The following is a 20,357-nucleotide window of genomic DNA, read 5'->3' as shown; positions in this document are numbered from 1 at the left end:
TTGACGTGCCTAAAACTGCGCGCTCCCGTCTCTGAGAAAGAGCGCGCAGATGCGGGGACGGGATGTGTGAGGGAGAAAGCAGAGGGTGGGGGTGAGGGGTTGTGGGGACAGGCAGCAGGTGAATCGCGCAGGGATTATAAAAACGTAAAACCCGCTGCCTGTCACTCACTGTGGCGTGTGAGTGTGTGTTTGGCTCCCCGTCTGCATGTGAGCAGTCTTTCTCACATCTACAGAACATTCATACCTACGATCACGTTTAAAGTCTCAACGCCTGCATGAAGCAGAAACTCACCACGTATCAACCAGACTAGACCATCAGCAGAACAACTACCATGAGAAATACTCATCATTTATTAGCAACAGAATAACAATGTTATTAAAAAGAATCTACAGACTTATTGTACTTTAAAAATGTTGAAATTAAATCAAATGCACACATTCATTTGTATATTTAGTTTTAAACAAATTGTCGCGGACTGAGTTGGATGGCTGTTGGGCCGTGTTAAAAGTTCTGGAGTTCATTGAACGCGTCAAGCAGAGATCTGATTGGCTCTCAGTTCTGTCGCTCAGCCTGTTGTTAGGTAGTTTGGACCAATGGGGTTCAGCTATGGGCCGAATAAGGGAAATGGGAGGGCTGCAGCGGGAGCAGGGGAATATAAAGTTGGGAGAAGCGCTCTCGTCTCGGCGGGAGAGATTCAGGAGTTGCTGAATTAATTGTACGGCGTTTGTTGCGGTCTGCAGTAACCAAAATAAAGAACCTTAAAAGAGGTTAAGTCTCAGTGCCTCAGTGTGGGAAAGAGACGCTACATTATTGTATGGCTCTTTCGAAATTACATTTCAAAATATGTGGCATTTATGGCTCTCTTGGCCAAAAAGGTTCCCGACCCCTGACTTAGGGGGTGGGAGGTGTGAAAGGAGTGGGGGGCTAGGTACGGGGAGGGGGGCCCCATTTATTTATTTATTTTTATTTTATTTATTTTTAAATCGTCAATGCTTGTTTTTATATTTTGTTGTGTTTTAATGTAAAGCACTTTGTGTTATATTTATATATGAAAAGTGCTTTATAAATAAAGTTTGATTTGATTTGATTTGATTTAAATGATGCTCAAACCAGTCCTTAAAAAGCATCACAGGGTAAAGGAGAGCGCTCAAAAGTGACTAAGATGCTTTATTTCACGTTTTCCTGACAGCCTCCACTTCAACGCTGCATTGAAGTTGTCACACATGCTAAAGGAAACACGTATTTCAAGTCTTTTTTGGAGCGTTGTACGCGTTGCTCTAAAGCTTTGTTTACACCAGACATCGATTTGTGCGGTGGTGCGCCCTGTTTTAAGCTCTAGGTGCGACTTGGCGGGCTGGAGGCAGCATGATTTGGGCGTCACAGGCGATGTTCCAAAGTTCAAGTAGAGAGTTCAAATAGCCCCAAAATCCGGGGGTGGGTTCCGTTTTTTTACCGATACTATCTTGGCACAGAGTTCGGGTACCCAGCTCTAGTCTCAGACTGCAGAGGAAGGACATCCTGTTGGCTCAAGTTATGAGACTAACTTTGATTTTTTTTTTTTTCTGTCTCCGCAGGTTTTGGGATGACGACTCCTGTGACAGTTCCAGGGAAAGTGTTCCTTATCTTTTATGGACTTCTTGGCTGCGCTGCCACCATCCTCTTCTTTAACCTCTTCCTGGAGAGAATCATCACGCTTCTGGCTGTGGTGATGAAGGCCGTCAGGGAGAGGAGAATCAGGAACAGTGGTCTGCTCCCACCAGGTATCCGCCATGACTTCTCTGCCTACTCTCTGCCGGGATGGAAGCCCTCCGTGTATCACGTGATGCTGATTCTGGGCCTGTCCGCCATCACCATCTCCTGCTGTGCGTCAGCCATGTACAGTCCTGTGGAGGGCTGGCTGTACTTGGACTCGCTCTACTTCTGCTTTGTCACCTTCAGCACCATCGGCTTTGGGGACTTTGTCAGCAGCCAGAGCGCTGCCTATGAGTACCAGAGCGTCTACAGGGTGGCCAATTTCTTCTTCATGCTGATGGGCGTGTGCTGCATCTACTCACTCTTCAATGTCATTTCTATCGTCATTAAGCAGGTGCTCAACTGGATGCTGGAGAAAATGAGCTGCTTGTTTTGCCAGCGTTGCAACAAAGCCAACGCTTTCCTAGGCAGGCGCAACGCCATCCGTCCGGGCTCCAAGAGTCGCCAGGCCCGGTTGGGCCACTCGCCCGATTCAGACGGACCTTGTGACAGCGACAATGAGGGGAGGAGATTATCAGGAGAGATGATCTCCATGAAAGACCTCGCAGCCTCGAACAAGGTGTCCCTGGCCATCATGCAGAAGCAGCTATCTGAGTCCGCCAACGGGTATCCCAGGACAGTCTGTGGCAGCTCGCGCCACAACGGCTTCTCTGGAGGGGTCGGAGCCCTCGGTATCATGAACAACAGATTGGCAGAGACAAGTAACTCAAGGTAGACGCTAAAGTATAGGAGATCGTTAACCTGACACAGCAGAAAAGACGCAAGGCCTTAGGAGGAACCTGTAGCTTATTACGCATGACACGTTTTTGATCCACTTTGGATGGGAATTTCAAGCCTGCAGCGCTGATCGTTAATTCTGGATGATTAATTTACTTGAAAGAGACGACATGAAGACAGAACTGATGAGGAAGCCTGGGAACTGCTTGTTTCATGAGCCTGAACCCCCGAAAAACAGAACAAAAACAGAGGTACCCACTGTTTGCTAAAAACATCCGACTTGATGACTGAAGCGTTTTGCTGTAAAAAAAAAAAAAAAGACAGTTAAAAAATAGCCACGGTAAGCAAACAGCACAGATGTTGTTCTCTCTGAATTTTGTTCAATTATATGAATGCACATATTGAATGCTGATAAACAAATATATTATCTGAACGATATAGCACATACAGTTCTATGCATTATACTTCTCATACACATGCACCATGTTTGCCATTGATTCTGCAAAACCCATTTTTTTCTTTTTCCATCCTTGGTTGATTGATTTTCTTTCTGGGGCAACAGTGGTGATGTCAGCGGGGCTGTAGTGCTCGGTGGTTCTCCTGTGTCACGCCAGCTGGCCACCGGGAGTCATTTCCTCTTGAGATGGAAAAAAAAAAAACGAGATGAAGGAGGAAAATCTATTTCTTGTATGTGAGGAAATGGGCTCCTTATCAACTAAACACAGGTTTCAGCAGCAAAACTGACTCAAGTCAAAGGCAAAGTTCAGTTTTTTCTCCCTCCTCATTTAAAGTCCTGGCTCTCTTCCTCGGAACTGAGCACTTTTGATGTATTATTTGTTCATTTAAGGCGGGCAAATAAATAATTGGTGAAGCTGAATAACTGTGAAATACCAACAGTATCTTTACTGGGGCAACATAAACAAGAGGAGGAGATAAATTAGAGCAGAATCCAAGAAATTCCAATTGCTTTTCCAAACGCACAGAGATTATTTTAAACACAAGATTACTTTTACTAGTTTTACGGAAAGAAGAAAGATTAAAGAGTTACTTCAAAAAAGTGTGAGTTTTGACAGAAGTGTTTGTCATTTTAAGGTTTATATTCAACGGCCTAAATCCACTTAAAATATGCAGACATTAGGCTACAAAAACTCTCTGAGGTGATTGTTAGAAAACATGCTTATAAAGACACAAACGGACAGCTAAAAACATTTTTAGAAACTTATGGCAAACTGAATCTTTTTCCATGTCTTTTCCAGATGTGGACGATTAATAATCAGATCAAATTGAATCCCAACAATTTCCTCCAGCTGCAAATGCTTTAAAGAAATAATCATTGTAAGATGAGGTTTTTTTAAGGGGACACTGTTTTTTCCAACTCAGTATAAAGCGTGAAGGTTGTCTATTAGTGGAACTCAAAAAGCAAAAACATCTGAACTGAAATTTATAAGCTGTGATATAAAAAAATCCAATTTGGTTAAAAAATTCCAGTGAAGTCAGATTATTTTATCTGTGAACTAATGGGATTACAAGTGACCGGCAGGTAGCATTTTTGGGTCACTCCCATAGCAAGCAGTGAAGAGGAGTAAGATTTAAATGAGGTTTGAAGAAGGAACTTCCAACAGAATGGCAGTAAATGTAACCGTCTGCTATGATTGGTCGGAAAGAACGTGAAGGAGACAAAACAGAAAAAAACAGAAACATCTGAATACAAGGTAGTTATTCCAGCAGTAAGACAAACACAAAATCACTAGAGCAGATAGCAGTTTGAAGCTTGAAAGTGATAAGACAAAATAGATTTTTTTTTGTTCCAAATCAACAGGATATACAGGATGAGGATTGAAAATATCAAAATCTCTAATATTGGTAACGACATGTGTTTGTAAGTTATGATAGCAGGGACAAACACACAAATGTCTGCAGAAGACAAGAGACTTAAAACTTTGTGACTGCAATAATTGACAGGTAGAAATAGACTGAAGGAAGGTCCACAGTACAGGAGATGTAGAAAAACAACATCCTGTTTCATCCAAAACGGGTTTTAAAACAGGAAATCAGACAAACCTCTTCAACCACAACCTTTCATGAATAACCTTAACTTTCCTCAACACCCTCTCCAATTGTCCCTGGATGTGAGGTTTGGCGAAAGCGATTTCAAATCTGTTATGTAAAATCCAAAAACAAAGCATTCAGCAGCAAAACTGATGGCCAGCCACACCATCCTTTACCACAAAAGAAGGTTTTGGGTGTTGTCTTAAAGATAAAGATGGAAATTCCGAGAATATCTAGAGATCCTGCAGACTGAGAACGAAATGTTCTGCTTGTAAAATAAAGTACAGTGAAGGGGATTGATCAAGCGTTGGGCTTTTAATGGACCCACAAGGTCTCCCACTGCAAAAGGTGCAAAAGAAAATCTTGTTTAAATGGACAACAATGCAAAACTAGACCTCAAAATCGACAATGGACTACCTCAAGATGAAGACTAAACTCATAAAGCAACAAAAACCCATAGATATACCTCAAAAGTATCACGAATGCTACGATAACCAATACACTGCAGAACTGGAAAAAAGGTTTTCACCTCCCGAGACCATCAAATACATATTTTATCAAATAAATTATGAGAAATGTTTTATTTTACCAAACTTGTTGACAGTGACCCCTTCCAAACCCCTTAAGGTTCATTTGTTTAATTAAATGTAAGAGGCCCAATTTTCCATGTGAAGACCAAATGAAACATTTGACATTTTATTTCTTTGCCCGTAAATCTTTAACCATGCTAAACTTTTCTTGGTGACAGAATGTAAGCTGAGGAGGGTCATATCTTTGCCTGCCAGTTCAATCCCAGGAGTAGAACATGTTCAATAATTCAGACTGAAAGTGGTGGAGTCAGTCTGAGATCCTGAGGGCGAAAACCAAACCTTGAAGGCTTTTTTTTTCACTTGCAGTGATTTATGATAGTTTTTACATGTTTTTCTGGATTTAAAACATACAAAAAATCCCAACAGAGGCCATTTGTGTCAGTGGAAATGTGCAGTTAATGGCAACAACCAACGCTCTCATTGCAGGTAACTGTGTCCTCCTGTCTCTGTAATCTAAAGCCATGTGATGCTTCACGTTGCTTAGACTTTCCAGGCAGTGGGGAATGAAAAGAGGTGATGAAGAGGGAGCAGCAAAGAGGAGAAAGCTGGAGAAAGAGGGGATGAAGAGTTAAGGTGCTGGTAATTGACTCCCTTTGGAGCCGAGGTCACGGTCGATGTAAATTCTTGGCCAAGAACTCATCTGCTGCATTCATCCATCTTTCTGCATCCATGCCCCCCCGACCCTCCACCTGCCTTCCTCTTCCCTGTCATCTCTGCGCCGCCGCCTCCTTTTCCTTTCCCTGCAGATCTCAGCTGCCTCTCCTCTCGCCCTCGTCACATTTACACTGTGAATAACAGACATGCCATTAATGTACATATGTAAAGCAATGGAATGTCTTCAAATGTCACTTTCACAAGAATGGACATTGATTTGAATAATTTCCTTCACTCCCGGCCTCGTTGAAAGGAATCGAGAAAACGACTCAGGTAGTTAAATCTTCAGGCTTATCTTAGTTTTCCCTGCATGCCATTATGGTGAAGCCATAGCTGTACATAAAAACAGAGTAATCTTTAAAATCTATTTTTCTACATCTAGCTTTCAAATATTTCGGGTACAGTCTCATAACATTCAGCATTCTGGACTGGAAAAACTGAAAAACTTTGATCACATGAACATGGTTTTTGCTCAAAAGGCTAAAGAGAAGATTTTAGTTTTGCTTTTAAGACAAGAAAATTACATCTGTGGGTCAGATCGGACTTCCGATCAAACTCACAAAAGCGTTTTCCCCACAATTTCTATCTTTAGCAGCTCCTATACTGGAGTGGACTTGTGCAGTTATCACACACTGCCTTTGCAAAATAGACAAGACAAAGTCCTGCGATGTTTGACCTCCTACATGGGCATGAAGCACCAAATGACATTTCCAATCCACTGGTTTTTCCTGCTGCACTGTGTTTCCAACCTCCTTCTTGAATCTTTTTATGCAGTGGTCTCCGACCCCCGGGGCCATGGACCGGTGTTTTACTTTTTATATCATCTACGATTTATTTTGGAAAACTGCTGGATTCTTCACCACATCCGACTCATTCTTGACGCATGTCAAGTCGCTCGGTCAGGTGTTGAAAATCCATCCGCTACTTTCTTCAAGCGTCTGCGCAGACCGCTAAAGTGAAACCTCCAAGTTAGCAAAAAACAACAGTATTTGAAAAATTCTCTTTTGTCAGTGAGGAAACAAAAGAAGAGCCTGTTACTTCAAAATAAAAGTAATCTGCATTTCACAGACAAAAACCAGGAGTCTTTCCTCTAAATATAGATTTATTGTTACAGTTGTTCCAACAGACTATATTCATAATGCTTAACATCCAGCAACTGGCTGAAAACTAAAGTTTCTCAAACAGTGTATTCAGGTTTATTATTTTATTTAATAAATAACAGCTTTTTCTGTGTTTATCCAGTCTGATTTTTAAGCTTCCACTTTGACAGTCATGGGTTAATGGGAAAATCTAGATCACATTTGAATGGTTCCTATACGTAGTTTAAGGGCCAGTTTACAAACAAAAACACAAATTTTTTTTTTAATTACAACTTGAAAGTCGTAAATTTACGAGAAAAAAGTCATAACTGTAAAATCACGATAATAAAGTCGTATATTTATGACTTTAAAAGTCATAGGCTTAATTTATGACTTTTTTTCTCGTAAATTTTGGTGTTTTAAAGTTGTAAATTTACGACATTAGAAGTCGTAAATTTACGACATTAAAACACGTAAATTTACGATAAAAAAGTCATGAATGCACAAAAAAAAGTCATAAAATAACAAGAAAAAACACCAAAGTTTTCGGTTTATCTTAGCCTTGTTTGAAGATGAAAGATAGTTTTGTGAAGCTTTTTTTCCAGAAAGATTTAAAAAACAAAGAAATTTAGAACCTTTTTTGGGACTCAAAATCAAATTGTTGTCAGCGTAGCCAGCTTTCCGGGGTAGAGTTTTTAAAGTGGAGTTTTATATGTAAAAGTAGGAGCTCAGAGACACGTTTGGGTGTAGAGGGCCCCTACTTTATTCTTCCATTATCATTCACACACCCAGAAGTCCATTGGTCACCTTACATCATATAACTGTCATGCACACAAAAAAAAACCAAAGCGGAAAGAAAACAGTGTTACACACGCCCCTCTTCCAGATCAAATGTCTCGTTTCAACATGAAACAACAAAGAGGAATGAAAATAGTCTGTGAAAATGCCAGAAACTGGGCCACTTCGGACGGAAACATCATACAGGCTTGGAAAAGGTGTTGTCTTTGTTGCAGGAAGAAAGGTTTGAAGTGGACATCTCCAAGGATACCGACCGCTTCATCAATGGGCTGCAGAGATCCTGCAAGCCAACCATCAATGAATAAAACATTAATAAACCGTAAATCCAAGAAATGAGCTTTCAAACATTTATAAACATCCAGCTCACCTGTTCAACTAAGTCCAGTCTGTCTTCTCTGCTGCTGCACAGCGTTCACTTGCTGCTCTGGATGCTCACTTCCACTTTAATCTCGTAAATTTAATAGATTAAAGTCGTAAATTTACGACTTTATATCTCGTAATATTACTTTATTTTTGGTGGCCCTAAAACGCCGCCGTAAACGTGAAATCGAGTGAACAACTAGGTGTAAAGCATCTGCAGCAGATATGTTACAGAGGATGAAGATAAAATTTCCCCTCAAAAGTTTAGGGAAACTGGAAGCTTAAAAAAACAAAGAATCAACCTCGTTTGTGAAAATAGTGTCTAGCATTGAACTAGTCCTGGAAAAGGTTGGGACCCACTGATTTTATGCCTCAGCATTCATCTGAGGCTTAAGGTTAAAGGGGTGTCGTGATTTCCCCCCGCACACATAAAATCGACAGCTCTGGATCCATGACTCTGCAGCAAAGACCAGATGAAACATTTTTGATCATCCAAGCTCAAATGAAAAAGAGACTGAACCAAACAGAGAGTTCACTTCTGAGTCAATTCAAATATATTTCACTTCACACTTTTCCAACGCTTAACTGTTGTATGTAGAGAAAAAAAAAACTACTTTCCTCTCCTAAAATGCATGCACGGCTTCAAGTCAAACGCCTTCCATTTGTCCTTGCACATCCAGAGAAATATTCCCTTTTTGAAATAATTTGTGTGTGGAGCTTGTGTATCGTATCAAACAACTCTTTTTGCATAGTGCAAACCTGATCTCCATTGATTGCAATGGTTGAAATGGTTTCCAGACTCTTCATCTGACAGAGGCGGAGATGAGACTGATGGTGCGTTCACGCTTTAACAGCAGGTTTTCCCGCTGAGTCATCTCGAATGTCTTAGTTCATATCGTCATCCAGTAATTAACGTATATGTTTCAGAAAAGAAAAGTACAGAATTTAAGATACAGTTCAAGAAATGTTGCTAGTGAATGCACTAGAAAAAAACAAAGGACTATTAAAATATCTCATTTAATCCAGCAAAAAATAGACTAATAAATTATTTAAAAAAATAAAAAAATGCTATGGCAACAAAACTCTTAGATCTATCAATATTTTCTTTGAAGTTTTCCATTAATATTTCATCTTTTGACAGGTTCTGAGCAGCAAATATCAATTTTTTGTTGTTCTAGCTACGTAAAAATCCTCCGCTTTCAAAGTCAAATTTAATTACCGATTTTTTTTTTTTTTTTGTGGGGGGATGAACGAAACTTGTCACACCATAAGCCTGTTTTAGCTCCTATTGATTTAAAAATATTTCCCATGCAGGTTTTAATTCAGAGTTTAAACCAGAACTCCATGTGGAAGCTGCTTCTCATGTCTGCAAATCCTCCATCCTTGTATGGCCGCCTCCGCTCTCATCAAGAAACTTCCAAAACCGCGGTGTGCGTCTCATGTTGCTTGCATTTTGATGTAACATCCTGTTGATGTATGCAAATTAATTATGTTTGCAAGTTGCACATTTATACAAATGATTGTACTTTTATATTTATGTAATTAAAAATAAAACCTATACGAGGCAAAACATCTTGCAGAAAACACGGATATTTACTGACTTAAGTGTCCTTGATACGGTTCACTTCTGGGAGAAAAAAAAGCCTAAAAAGATTACTTTCTTTACGTTGTCTCTTTATTTTGCATTTGGAGTAAAATAATTAGAATATAAAATATAAAGAGCACAACTTTGTTGTTGAAAAATGATTAGTATTTTGCTTCTCAGTAGCAACGTCTAGGTTTTTCTTCTTTGAAAACCTGGCAAGCCCTGGATTTTTCATTCATTTTATCTTATTTTCATTAATAAATTTAAGACATAACACTGTCCCCAAAAAAGCCCTCAACAACATTTTGATCAGTAAGAAAACTTTCAACAATTTTAAATTTTTATGATTCACTTGTATGGGTCAAAACTCCTCAAAGACTTTTCTTTACAAAGTAAGATTATATATTGTTCAGCATGTTCACACATACTAAACAATGATGCATTCTTTAGTATAACTAATATAACTCAACTGAAAGGGATATTTGGTGGTTTTGGTCATGGTAAAAAAAGAAAAACTGCCCCTAATTTAATTTTTATTATTTAAAATATATAAAAAAAAAAATTTAAACATTCACATTAGAATAACGTCCTTAATTATCTTTACAAAATCTCCAACTGAACAGTAAAATGTTTTTTTTACCACTTAACTCCCATCAAAAACTGTCCAAGGGTCAAAAGTCACAACAGACTTTAATTTCCAAATAATTGGGAGTACAAACAAATGAAAATGTATTCGTCCTCCAGCAGAAATTCCAGCTTTTGATTGAATTAATGAATCGATCAGAATGTATCTGTACTAACAGAATGCCCTTGAGTCCCATCGCAGCAGAACCGAAATGGCTCTCTGAAAGAAACAGCTTGCCCCTTTAGTAATGGGTCAATCAGGATGGAAGGCAGAAAGGAGAACCTGTAATTGCATTCATTATTGAGATGAGTCTGATTTCTGCAAATTATGCAGAAAAACAGCATACATTATCTCGCTGCACGGAGGTTAGCAGGAGTCCATGTGGTAGACGTAAAGTCTGTTTCTAGTTTTTCCTGCTGAAGCAGATCCACTCAACACAATGACAGCAGTTTTCCATCACAGAGGTGATCAACCAGGATTTGGTTTACTTTGATCCAAAGATTTTTTGAAAAATACAATTTTGGAGGCAGTGGCACCTCCAATTAATATATGATTTAGGCAATAAGAATAAAAGCTGCTGTGTATTTTTTTTTCCAGGTTTTTCAGCTTACCAGGCGAATAAACAAGCCTCTCTGCTCTCTGTGTGAACAGCAAGATGATCCCACTGGGAGATGGGATTGCAGTTAGAGCTCCAGCAGTGGGCTGAAGCAGCTCCTCTGGGTTTGTGCTGCTGTCACAGTCGTGTCTTGCACTGCAGTGCTGAGACTCTGCCATTCTTTAGGCAATGTTCCCACTGTATTCTGCACTGCGGTCTTTTTTTTTTCATCTATCCATTCATTTAGTTACATTTTTAGTGTGGCCTGTTTTTAAAGAGCAGGAAAGGTTCTTTTTAATCTACAAAGCTACCACACTATTTTTTCTTGTTTTGATTTTTGTTTTTTTTTATCATGAAAGTGGACGTTTGGAGTTCGCCTGCTGTCTTTTGTCACCCGTCTCTGCTGCATCAGATGTGTTTCCTTCAGTGGCAGATTGTCATCGCTGCACAAACGTAGCTTATCACAAAATTTCCTAACATTCTGTCTCCTAGCTTTTTTCAAAACAAACTAAATATAAAGAAAACTAGAAGGAGATGCATTTCCAGAAGAAAATGCAGGGTTGAAGGCTATATTGCTGAATGAAAATGAAACTTAAAGGCTAATTATTGGTACAAAAAAAGAGAAAAGATCAAAGTTGACCATATGAAAAGTGAAAACAGCACAATAATAAAAAAGATATTTTTGTGAAAAATGCCATCGCCGGGTCTCGAACCAGCGAGCTCCTGCACCAAGGATTCCCCATGTATTTCAATGGAGGGAAAAAATCCTGGAATATTGTAAAAAGCTCAAGGATTTGAAAGACCAAAATTCGTAGCTGGAAAAAGCTGAAAGAGCTGAACATTTTAACAGTTGAATGGTTGAAATAGGTGAAAATTGTAGGAGGAATTAAGCACCAAAAATGGCAGAAGATACTATAATAAAGAAAGAGAAACAGGAAAACTATGCTTTATAGCATATAAACCAATGATTCATGACAGCAATTATCCCATGACATCATAGGGTGCCCCTTTAAAAATCTTTTCACAAAGTATTACTTTCACTAAAGTAAAGGAGAAGGAATAAAACTCTTTTTTCAAAAGATGCGTCTTTACCAATAGGAAACTTCCAGCTTTCCGTGAATGTTAGAGAAGCCTCAGTGTGCAGGAGAAAGGGGAGTGTCGGTGCTCTTCAGCCCCAACACCAAACTGGATTAGTGGAAGTGTTTGCATGCCCCCCAGGAGCTCCGGTGTCACAGACAACACAAGTCCCGCTCCGCTGCATTACATCAGCACAGAAGCCCCCAAAGAAGAAAAAGCTTCAAACGGTCTCGCTGCTATACTTGTGTAGGAAGAACACTTTTTTTTTAAAGGTTTATCGCCATAAAGAGGTGGAGAAGGACACAAAATGAAGGATTGGTGGCAGAAACATTTCATGAATAAATTGAAATGTGACAGACCCACGGAGAAGCAACAAGATGACAAAGCAGATGACCTGCAAACCAGAATCTTAAATGCACTGGAGGTCATTAACACAAATCAAGTCAGCCGTGGATGATTTACCTGAACCTGAACATGGTGTCTGACGACTGGGACAACATAACATTATAAAAACAAGAGAAACATGATAATAATGTAGATGTATTTCTTAAATTTGCAATTTCTGATTTAATTTTAAATTATCCCTAGGGGACGTTTTTATTTGGATGCAAAGCTTTTAATACAATAGAATTTAAAAGTTTGCCAAAAAAAAGTCAACACCTTATGACAACAAAGTTAATGTATTCAGAGTTTGTCTACGTAAACCCCTGCCTTTAGGAAAGGTGCCTCTTTTAGTTCAGTTTTCTAGACTTTCATTCCTAAAGTCCTGCTCCAATCCTCTTTTGATCAATCTTCAAAGCCTTTAAAGTGGTATTTTAATTATGATTATGCCGTTTTTATCCACAATTTCTTTTTTTAAAGTGTCGTTTTCTAGGACATATTTTCTGCAGAGCGACGGTAATTCATTAGAAATTCAGCTTTGGGTTGTTCCAAAGCTTCCAGCTCAGACGAAGGAAACAAAGACACACATGGATCTATCTGTCTGTCAGTGGATGCATCAGAATGGAGCAGAGCAAAGAGCCCAGCATATTTTCGACGTCAACAAATACAATCTTTTTCAAACTACGTTTTTCCATCTGCCCCTGATTCACAACGATTTATGTGAAGAGATGCAATTTTAAGCTTAATTTTCTTTAAATATGACCTCCATCAACAGGGAAATGCCACGAATACATGCTCAGAGCACCAAAAGCACAATTTTCATTGGAAGGGGGTCTTTAACATGTTGAGATGATGCGTGAAGGATTCAGTGTAACCTCATCTGGACTTCAGGGAAACTCTGCAAGAAATCTAACCCCTGACATTATTTCGACTGCCATTACTCCTCAACTGTTGACGCAAATAACGTAATTCCAATGGAGTGGAGAAAAAGCAGCCTTGTACTGACATGCAACACTTCACAGTGGCGAAGTGTTCATTCAAGCGACTTTGTGCTTTACATTAGTAGAGTGTTGCATTTATGAAAAGCAACTTTGTTCCGTGTCTGAATCAGTGGATTTACGTTGATCGCGTAAACGCGTGTCATGTAGGTGTCGCCGGCGACATCGCTGGTGTTAAAAGGGTTAAAAGCCAGCAGGAAATGGCTAATTTATATGCTGAGGAGTCCAAATGACAGGGCCATTACCCCATAACCTTTTTCAATAACCCCAGAGGGGAAGATAAGGGATGTAGGGGAAACAGATAACACACATATGTCGAGAATTCAGCGATTAGAACAGATTAATGTTTACTGCGGCAGAACTTCTTCATTGTACGTCCGCTAACAGCAAGAAGCCAGAGTTCAGTTCAGATAAAGAAGAGGCAAACGCTAATCAAACCGAGGGGGCGAGACCAGAACTCAGCGGCGGAGACAAGGAGGAGATATTAAGCCTATTTCAGCCTTTCTTCTTTTTAAAATAATCTGATTAAAGCAAACAAAACATTATACTGAGAGCAGAAAATCCTCTTCAGTACCAGTTGGCTTTTTGGGTCAAAGACGTCAACTAAAGCAACACCCAAATAGATGATTACCCCTGGGAGAGATATGAATAATTGAAAGGGGAAAATGTTGAAAGCTGGCTGGAATTAAGTCAATATTAGAGCACAACATATAAAAAAAGGATCTAGATAAGATCCCAATTTTGTTTTTTTGTGCATACGTCATCCAAATACAGGAACATATTTGGTCTAAACTGACCTTCCTGTCAGTTTTCGAGCTTTACAGTTTTAGCTTTTTTTCTGATGTGCCTTTTAGAGATTGTGCTCCTCCTGGGATTGTAGATAAAAAAAGTTGTGGAATTTATTAAAAAATGAGGTGAATGACAAAGGTGACATGCAAATATCAGCTGTTTTTTTACTTCTGATTTTAAGGTAAGTTGTCCAAGATGTAATGCAATGAAGTAATTTTTACCTTTTAAACACGTAAAGGTATATATATATATATATATATATATATATATACACATATATATATATATATATATATATATATATATATATATATATATATATATATATATATATATATATTTATATTGTTTTCACAATGTTTCTGTCTTACTGCGCCTTTGAGGAAAAGATCCCTTTTGTTTAAGCGATCTTCATGAAATGTCACCCACACACCACCAGCTTAAGTCTACAACAGCAACCAAAGTTAACCTTTGCCCTCAGGAAACTGCTGCCATCTTGAATTTTCTAAAGCAATCAATTTTTGTACCTCAAATTTAAGCTCTTTTTGGGGGACTTGATGAAGTCAACACTCCTCCAGCATCGTTGGGGAGCTTCTCTGGAGAATTGTTTTCAGAAGTTGCTGGTTTTGAACGGTGTTAGTGTGGTGACCTTACAAGAGTAGCGTTTTCCCGTTACTCATACATTTTTTACGAGAATATTGGGAAAATGTAATACACGGACCCTTGGCTCAAGCTGAATGAAACAGTATAACATACTATATGAACATATTAAGAATGTGGGCTTGGTTAACACAAAAGAAACCTCTGTTGCCAAGCAAAAAAAAAAACATACTTTTGCAGATTCCGAAAAAGCAGCAAAAGTCGAACAAATTCATGAAAAATCCTTCTCATGAATTGGTCACAGGCAGCTCCTGGCCAGGATGGCTGGGACGGAGGGGGAAAGCGAGGGCCTGGAGCCGCTGTTCAGCCAGTGAGGGCAGGCACGAAGGTGTTCTTCAAGCCACAATTCATTTGCCATTTCTGTTCGTTTGTTTTCCAATATAAAGGAAACAGTCAGAAAAACAATCACTGTTGTTGCATTTACTGAAGAGTGAGAAAAGGAGACAGTAGAGCTTTTCTGCTTTTCTGACTCATAAAGCAAAGACAAATTTTCCTCACTTTGGGAGGGAAAAAAAAAACTTCTAAAAATGGAAGTGGTTTATTAGCTTTTGAATTGCAAATCATTGTGCGGCGCACGCAGTGAGGAGGCTGCCCGTCCACAGAGACTCTATAGATAATCGAAAAGCTCAATAACATCTGGATTTACTTGTTCATAGTTCAAAATGTGCTCATGCCAATGTTGCATCCAGAAATAGCATTATTTAGAAGGTGTAAAATGTAAAAACAAAAAAGACCTTTCTGCTGATTTCCCTGGCTTCCCCATCTCACTCGCATATTTAATGCAGCTCTGTATACACAAAAAAAGATACTGCAGCTGATGTAAAATCTGCTGACTGTACCATCACTTTGCCATCACTCGTGGCCCCCACAGCCTCAGAATCCGTATTTGGATAAATCTCATGAAATAAAGGTCTTTCCGTAAGACCAGGTGAAAGTATTTTCTGCTTAAACACATCAGTAGTTTGCAGATTTACTCGAAAGATGTAACCATGTGATCCTGAAGTTGTTTTTTTTTCTTCGAAACAAGAAGGAGAGACCTCTGGATGAAGCAAAGGGAGAGGTAAGGGAGGTGCTTTATTCAATGCTATTTTCTCCTTACAGCCTGAACACTGCTTCGGGAATCACTCGCTCTTCATGAGCACTTCTCATTATCCTTAAGGAGCCCCGCAGAGCTGGCTCTCCATGGAATGGTTGTAAGGAATTAAGATACACAAGAAAAAAGGGGGAAAAAGGGGGGAAATTGATCAGTAATCAACAGCTGTGGAAGCTATACTGGAATGCCGTGCAAATATTGTAAAGTGAAAATTGAAAAAAACAATAGAAAAGGAAGAAGGATTCTTTTTAGATTGATTTTTGTCTTGATTTGGACCTGCCTTCCAACTCAAACATGGTTTTCACATGAATTATGTAACTTGAAAATTACAATTGACCTTACTCAAAGGATCTAAATCATTTTAGTTTTTTCTCCAGTCTGCATATCCTTTTAAACAATGCTTTTTTAAACCATTTTTTTCAAAACTGACCTCCTTTAACCCCATGTCACACAGCCACTACTTACATTTTGTGCATATTGCATGAATGAAAATTGGTCATACGTGAAAACACATGGAAAAAGTGAGAAAAGTTATGGTCTTCACGTGATATAGTTTGTATCACAAATGAACCCCATTGAAATAGCTGAAATATGAAAAAATCAGGCAAAGAACATGTAAATCCATGTGGAATATAAACCGTGCAAGATTATTGCGATGTTCATATGCAATTCACTAGTGATTTGAGACTCAATTACGTAATCTTAATGTTATATGTACGTTTAATAAGCGATATAAAGTTACACATCGGCGGTACATGCATGAAATTTTCGCCAGACATACACTATATTACCAAAAGTTTTGGCTTAAAAAATCAGTATTGGCTCCAATAGATCAGAATCAGGTGTCCTAATCATTCGGTCTGGCCACAGGTGTATGAAATCAAGCACTCAGGCCTACAGACTGTTTTTACAAACATTAGTGAAAGAATGGGCCGCTCTACCTCTGTGCCGGTCCCAAGCCCGGTTTGAGAAGGTTGCTTCAGGAAGGGCATCCGGCGTAAAACATTGCCAAGTTTACCATGCGACTTGTTCGCTGTGGCGACCCCTGATGGGAGAAGCCGAAAGAGGAAGAAGTGAAAGAATGGGCCGCTCTCAGGAGCTCAGCAAATTCCAGCGCGGAACTGTAGTAGGTGGCCACATGTGCAACAAATCTAGTGGTGAAATTTCCTCACTCCTAAATATTCCACAGTCAACTGTCAGCTCTATCACAACAAAATGGAAGAGTTTGGAAACAACAGCAATTTATCCAGGAAGTGGTAGGCCACATAAACTGACGGAGAGGGGTCCGCGGATGCTGATAGTGTAAAGAGGTCGCCCACTTTCTGCACAGTCAATTGCCACAGAGCTCCAAACATCATATGACCTTCAGATTAGCCCAAGCTTCATGGAATGGATTTCCACGGCCGAGCGGCTGCATCCAAGCCACACGTCACCAAGTGCAGCCTTTCACACAATCTCTCCCTATTACCCGTGGAGTTCCACAGGGATCTATCCTAGGGCCAACCCTGTTCTCACTCTATATAAATCAGTTATCTGCAGCAACTCGTGGGTCATGCATTCATCTGAGGTGAGCAAATACTGTTAGTACGTGGAAAGGTTGTAAAAGCCACAAATTTGTGCATGCAGCTCGTTAAAAGCATGCCAAATTGCTTAGGATTTGTGTAATATTTGTCAATAAACTTAACATATGAACATAACATAAAAAAACGCATAAATTGCGTAAATGTCAACCGACCAAAAATTTTGAATAGCTAAAAACCAAAGTCATGTAAAGGTCTGTCGGTAGAAACCCTCGATTGACATCTGTGCACATCGACAAACACAAGAAACACTTGGGAATTATGTGTATCATGCATAGAGCACAAAAGACTGACATTTCATACGTGGAAAATGCAGAAAATGTGGCTGTGTGACACGGCCTTTAGATCATTCTATTGTAAATCCAAGAACTTCACACATTTACTCTTCTATTTTCTCTTTAACTTGGACAAAAGGGCTGCAAAAGAGACTCAACCCAGACGATGAGGCACAGAATGCAATTTTCTGTCTTTAAGTACTTGGGTTTTGCATGACTATAAGAAGAACTGAAAATCGAACTTAAGAAACAGGTTTACCTTGCTTCTCACACTCTTTCTTGCTATTTGGAATCAAATATTTGATACTTTTTGTGTCATGTGACCAATCCAGCTTACTGCATTTAATCTGCAGCCCTGAATGGTTCAGGACAGAATGATGTTTTCCTTTGAAGCTCAATGTGTGATTTAGGCAGATGAGCCCGCCTGTATTTTTGCACATCAATTTTGCCTGCAGCCATTTCAAATCCTGTGATGGCAACGTCGACCAAAAGCAGAGAAGATGAGTGTTTTTTTAGCGGTTCAAAGCTGAAACGGAGACTTCTTTCCCCATCTCTTTTTAGAAAACACTAGACATAATTCAGACAAGTCCGCCTGCAAAACTGCTTGTCATCCTGAAGGAACCATGCTTGGAGTAAGAGTTCTTCATTGGTGGTGGAGTCTGGAGCGTGTTGCTGTCAGTGTATTGTGAGAGGTGATGGGGAACTTGGCAGTTTAAAGCGCAATTTTACTGTCCCCACAGAAACTGTCCATGTCAGCCATCTATGCTGAGCAAACACACTCTGTGGACAGAGGAGGTGCAAAAAAAAAATGAAAAAGGGTGAGAAACAAATGACCGTCTTAGGCTTGTTTCATTAATCAGCTTTGTGTCTATGACTTTGCTTCAGTTTTTTTATTTGTGAATTGACTTTTGCTCTTTTATTTCAGTTTTCTAGAATTTTTGTCTTAAAGTCCCACTCTGACCATCTTTTGGTTTATTGTAAAAGTTTTCCCAGTTGTCTTTCAATTATAATTATTCTGTTTTTAGGCATTTTTTTTTTTAAATCTCAGACAAGGAAAACAAATATGTACATGGATCTAGTCGTCTAAAAGTGGAAGCAGGGAACTTGTGGTCCACCCAGCGCATTTTCAAATACAAATACAATTACAATCTTTTTCAAACTGCATTTGATTTGATCAGAGATATACTCAGAAAAGCCATTTTAGGCTATTTTTCCTAATATCAGTCCTCCACCTTAAGAAAAATGTGACAAGAACATGTTAAGAACACCAAAAACATCATTTGCATTGATCTTTAAGTCTCTTTTTATCAGTGATTTACTATCAGGACATGCTTCTCCATTTTTGTATGAGCTTTCTGTTAGTTGTGAGAGTTATCAGTGTTTGGGTCCATGGCTTTCTTTTAGTCTGAATTGGGTCACACTTGTTCGTTTTTGTTTTGGCACAATTTTGTCATGTTTGAGTTTGTTTATTCAAATCGCTTTATGCCAATCAAACACATCGCCTGTTGGGTCCTTCACAACTATGATACAACCAGGAGAAACACAAACCTTTTTAGATTTTCCATTTGCTTGTTTAACTGCACAATAACCATGAGTGTGTGTTTATATTAGGTCCTTGGTAAAACTCAGCATGTTCCCTGTAAATTTTGATCAACCTTACAGCCATATAGATGCCATATTAAAGAAAAACCTGATGATTCAGAAATAAAGTACTTATCAAATCAAACCAGTACATGTGCGTTTGTGTCCCACTAATAGATATTTGTGCCATATGATGCTGCACTGCTTATGGTGAGAGTGTTCACTTCCCTAAAGGTTGTTTGTTTGTTTTTGTGTGTGTAAAAGTCCTTGTTTTTACTTTTTAAGTTGAAAAATGTATAGCACTTTGTTTTTGCTGTATTAATAAAGTTTTATTTGATTCAGCTTAAACTCCAAAGACATTTAAAAGCCTCCATATTAATGGCAGAGGTAACCAAAACTGGCAGATGTGCATTGTGGCGGCACTCTAATGCACAGGTTCCATCAAAACTTTAGTTGTACATTGAGAATGAAGCAAAAGCGCTTAATAGATTAAAATATCCCATTCCTCCATCCCAGCCACCATACATCCGTCTGCTATGCCTGAAACTTCTAAAAATAAACCAAGGCAGCATTCAGAAATAAAATGAATCATACTAAAGTAGAAAACGTCCTTTTTTTTTAAGCAGAATAAATTCACAGAATCAAGCAAAAGTGGATAAGTGGGATATTTAAACCTTTGGTGCTGTTTATTAAAAAAACGTTAACAGTTTTATGAGCACAAACATGACATTTGTCTTTCAATAAAAGGCTTTCCTTGACTTTAGGAGATATTCCAGGCTGGTAATTAGTTCCTTATCACAGGAAGCTGAAAGTAAATATATGTATACATATTTTCTTCGACTAAAATTGTTCAATTATGCAGCACTTCAAAAGTATTTAGCTACCTTCATCCAGCTGAAAGTGCATCTTTATTTGCAATAATTGACCAACAAGTACTGATCTGCTTCTATTTAACCAGCACCTGCTGGATCCTGGCCTGTTAAATATGGTCTCACTGGACTGAAGCACAAGAACTGCTGTTTAAGGTTCCATCTTAATTAGATGCTTTCTATCACCCACACATAATATGCCAAAAAGTCACATGTGGGCGGATGCTTGGCTGTTTTGAATATGTAAGG

The 20,357-nt window shown here is 39.0% G+C and overlaps 1 protein-coding gene across 1 annotated transcript in view; it reads left to right on the top strand.

The window, feature by feature from the left end:
* kcnk12 (potassium channel, subfamily K, member 12) overlaps nt 1–9,572 on the top strand; it is a 35,833-nt gene extending 26,261 nt beyond the window's left edge. Inside the window, exon 2 of the mRNA XM_023963573.2 lies at nt 1,576–9,572. Coding sequence (XP_023819341.1) covers nt 1,576–2,468 — 893 coding nt within the window. The 3' untranslated portion in view covers nt 2,469–9,572. The remainder of the gene's footprint in view (nt 1–1,575) is intronic.
* The last annotated feature ends 10,785 nt before the right edge of the window (nt 9,573–20,357 follow it).

Source organism: Oryzias latipes, chromosome 15 (genome assembly GCF_053564925.1).
Source record: "Oryzias latipes strain Hd-rR chromosome 15, Olatipes_Hd-rR_3.1".
NCBI lineage: Eukaryota > Metazoa > Chordata > Actinopteri > Beloniformes > Adrianichthyidae > Oryzias > Oryzias latipes.
This window is presented reverse-complemented; position numbering and strand designations above follow the sequence as displayed.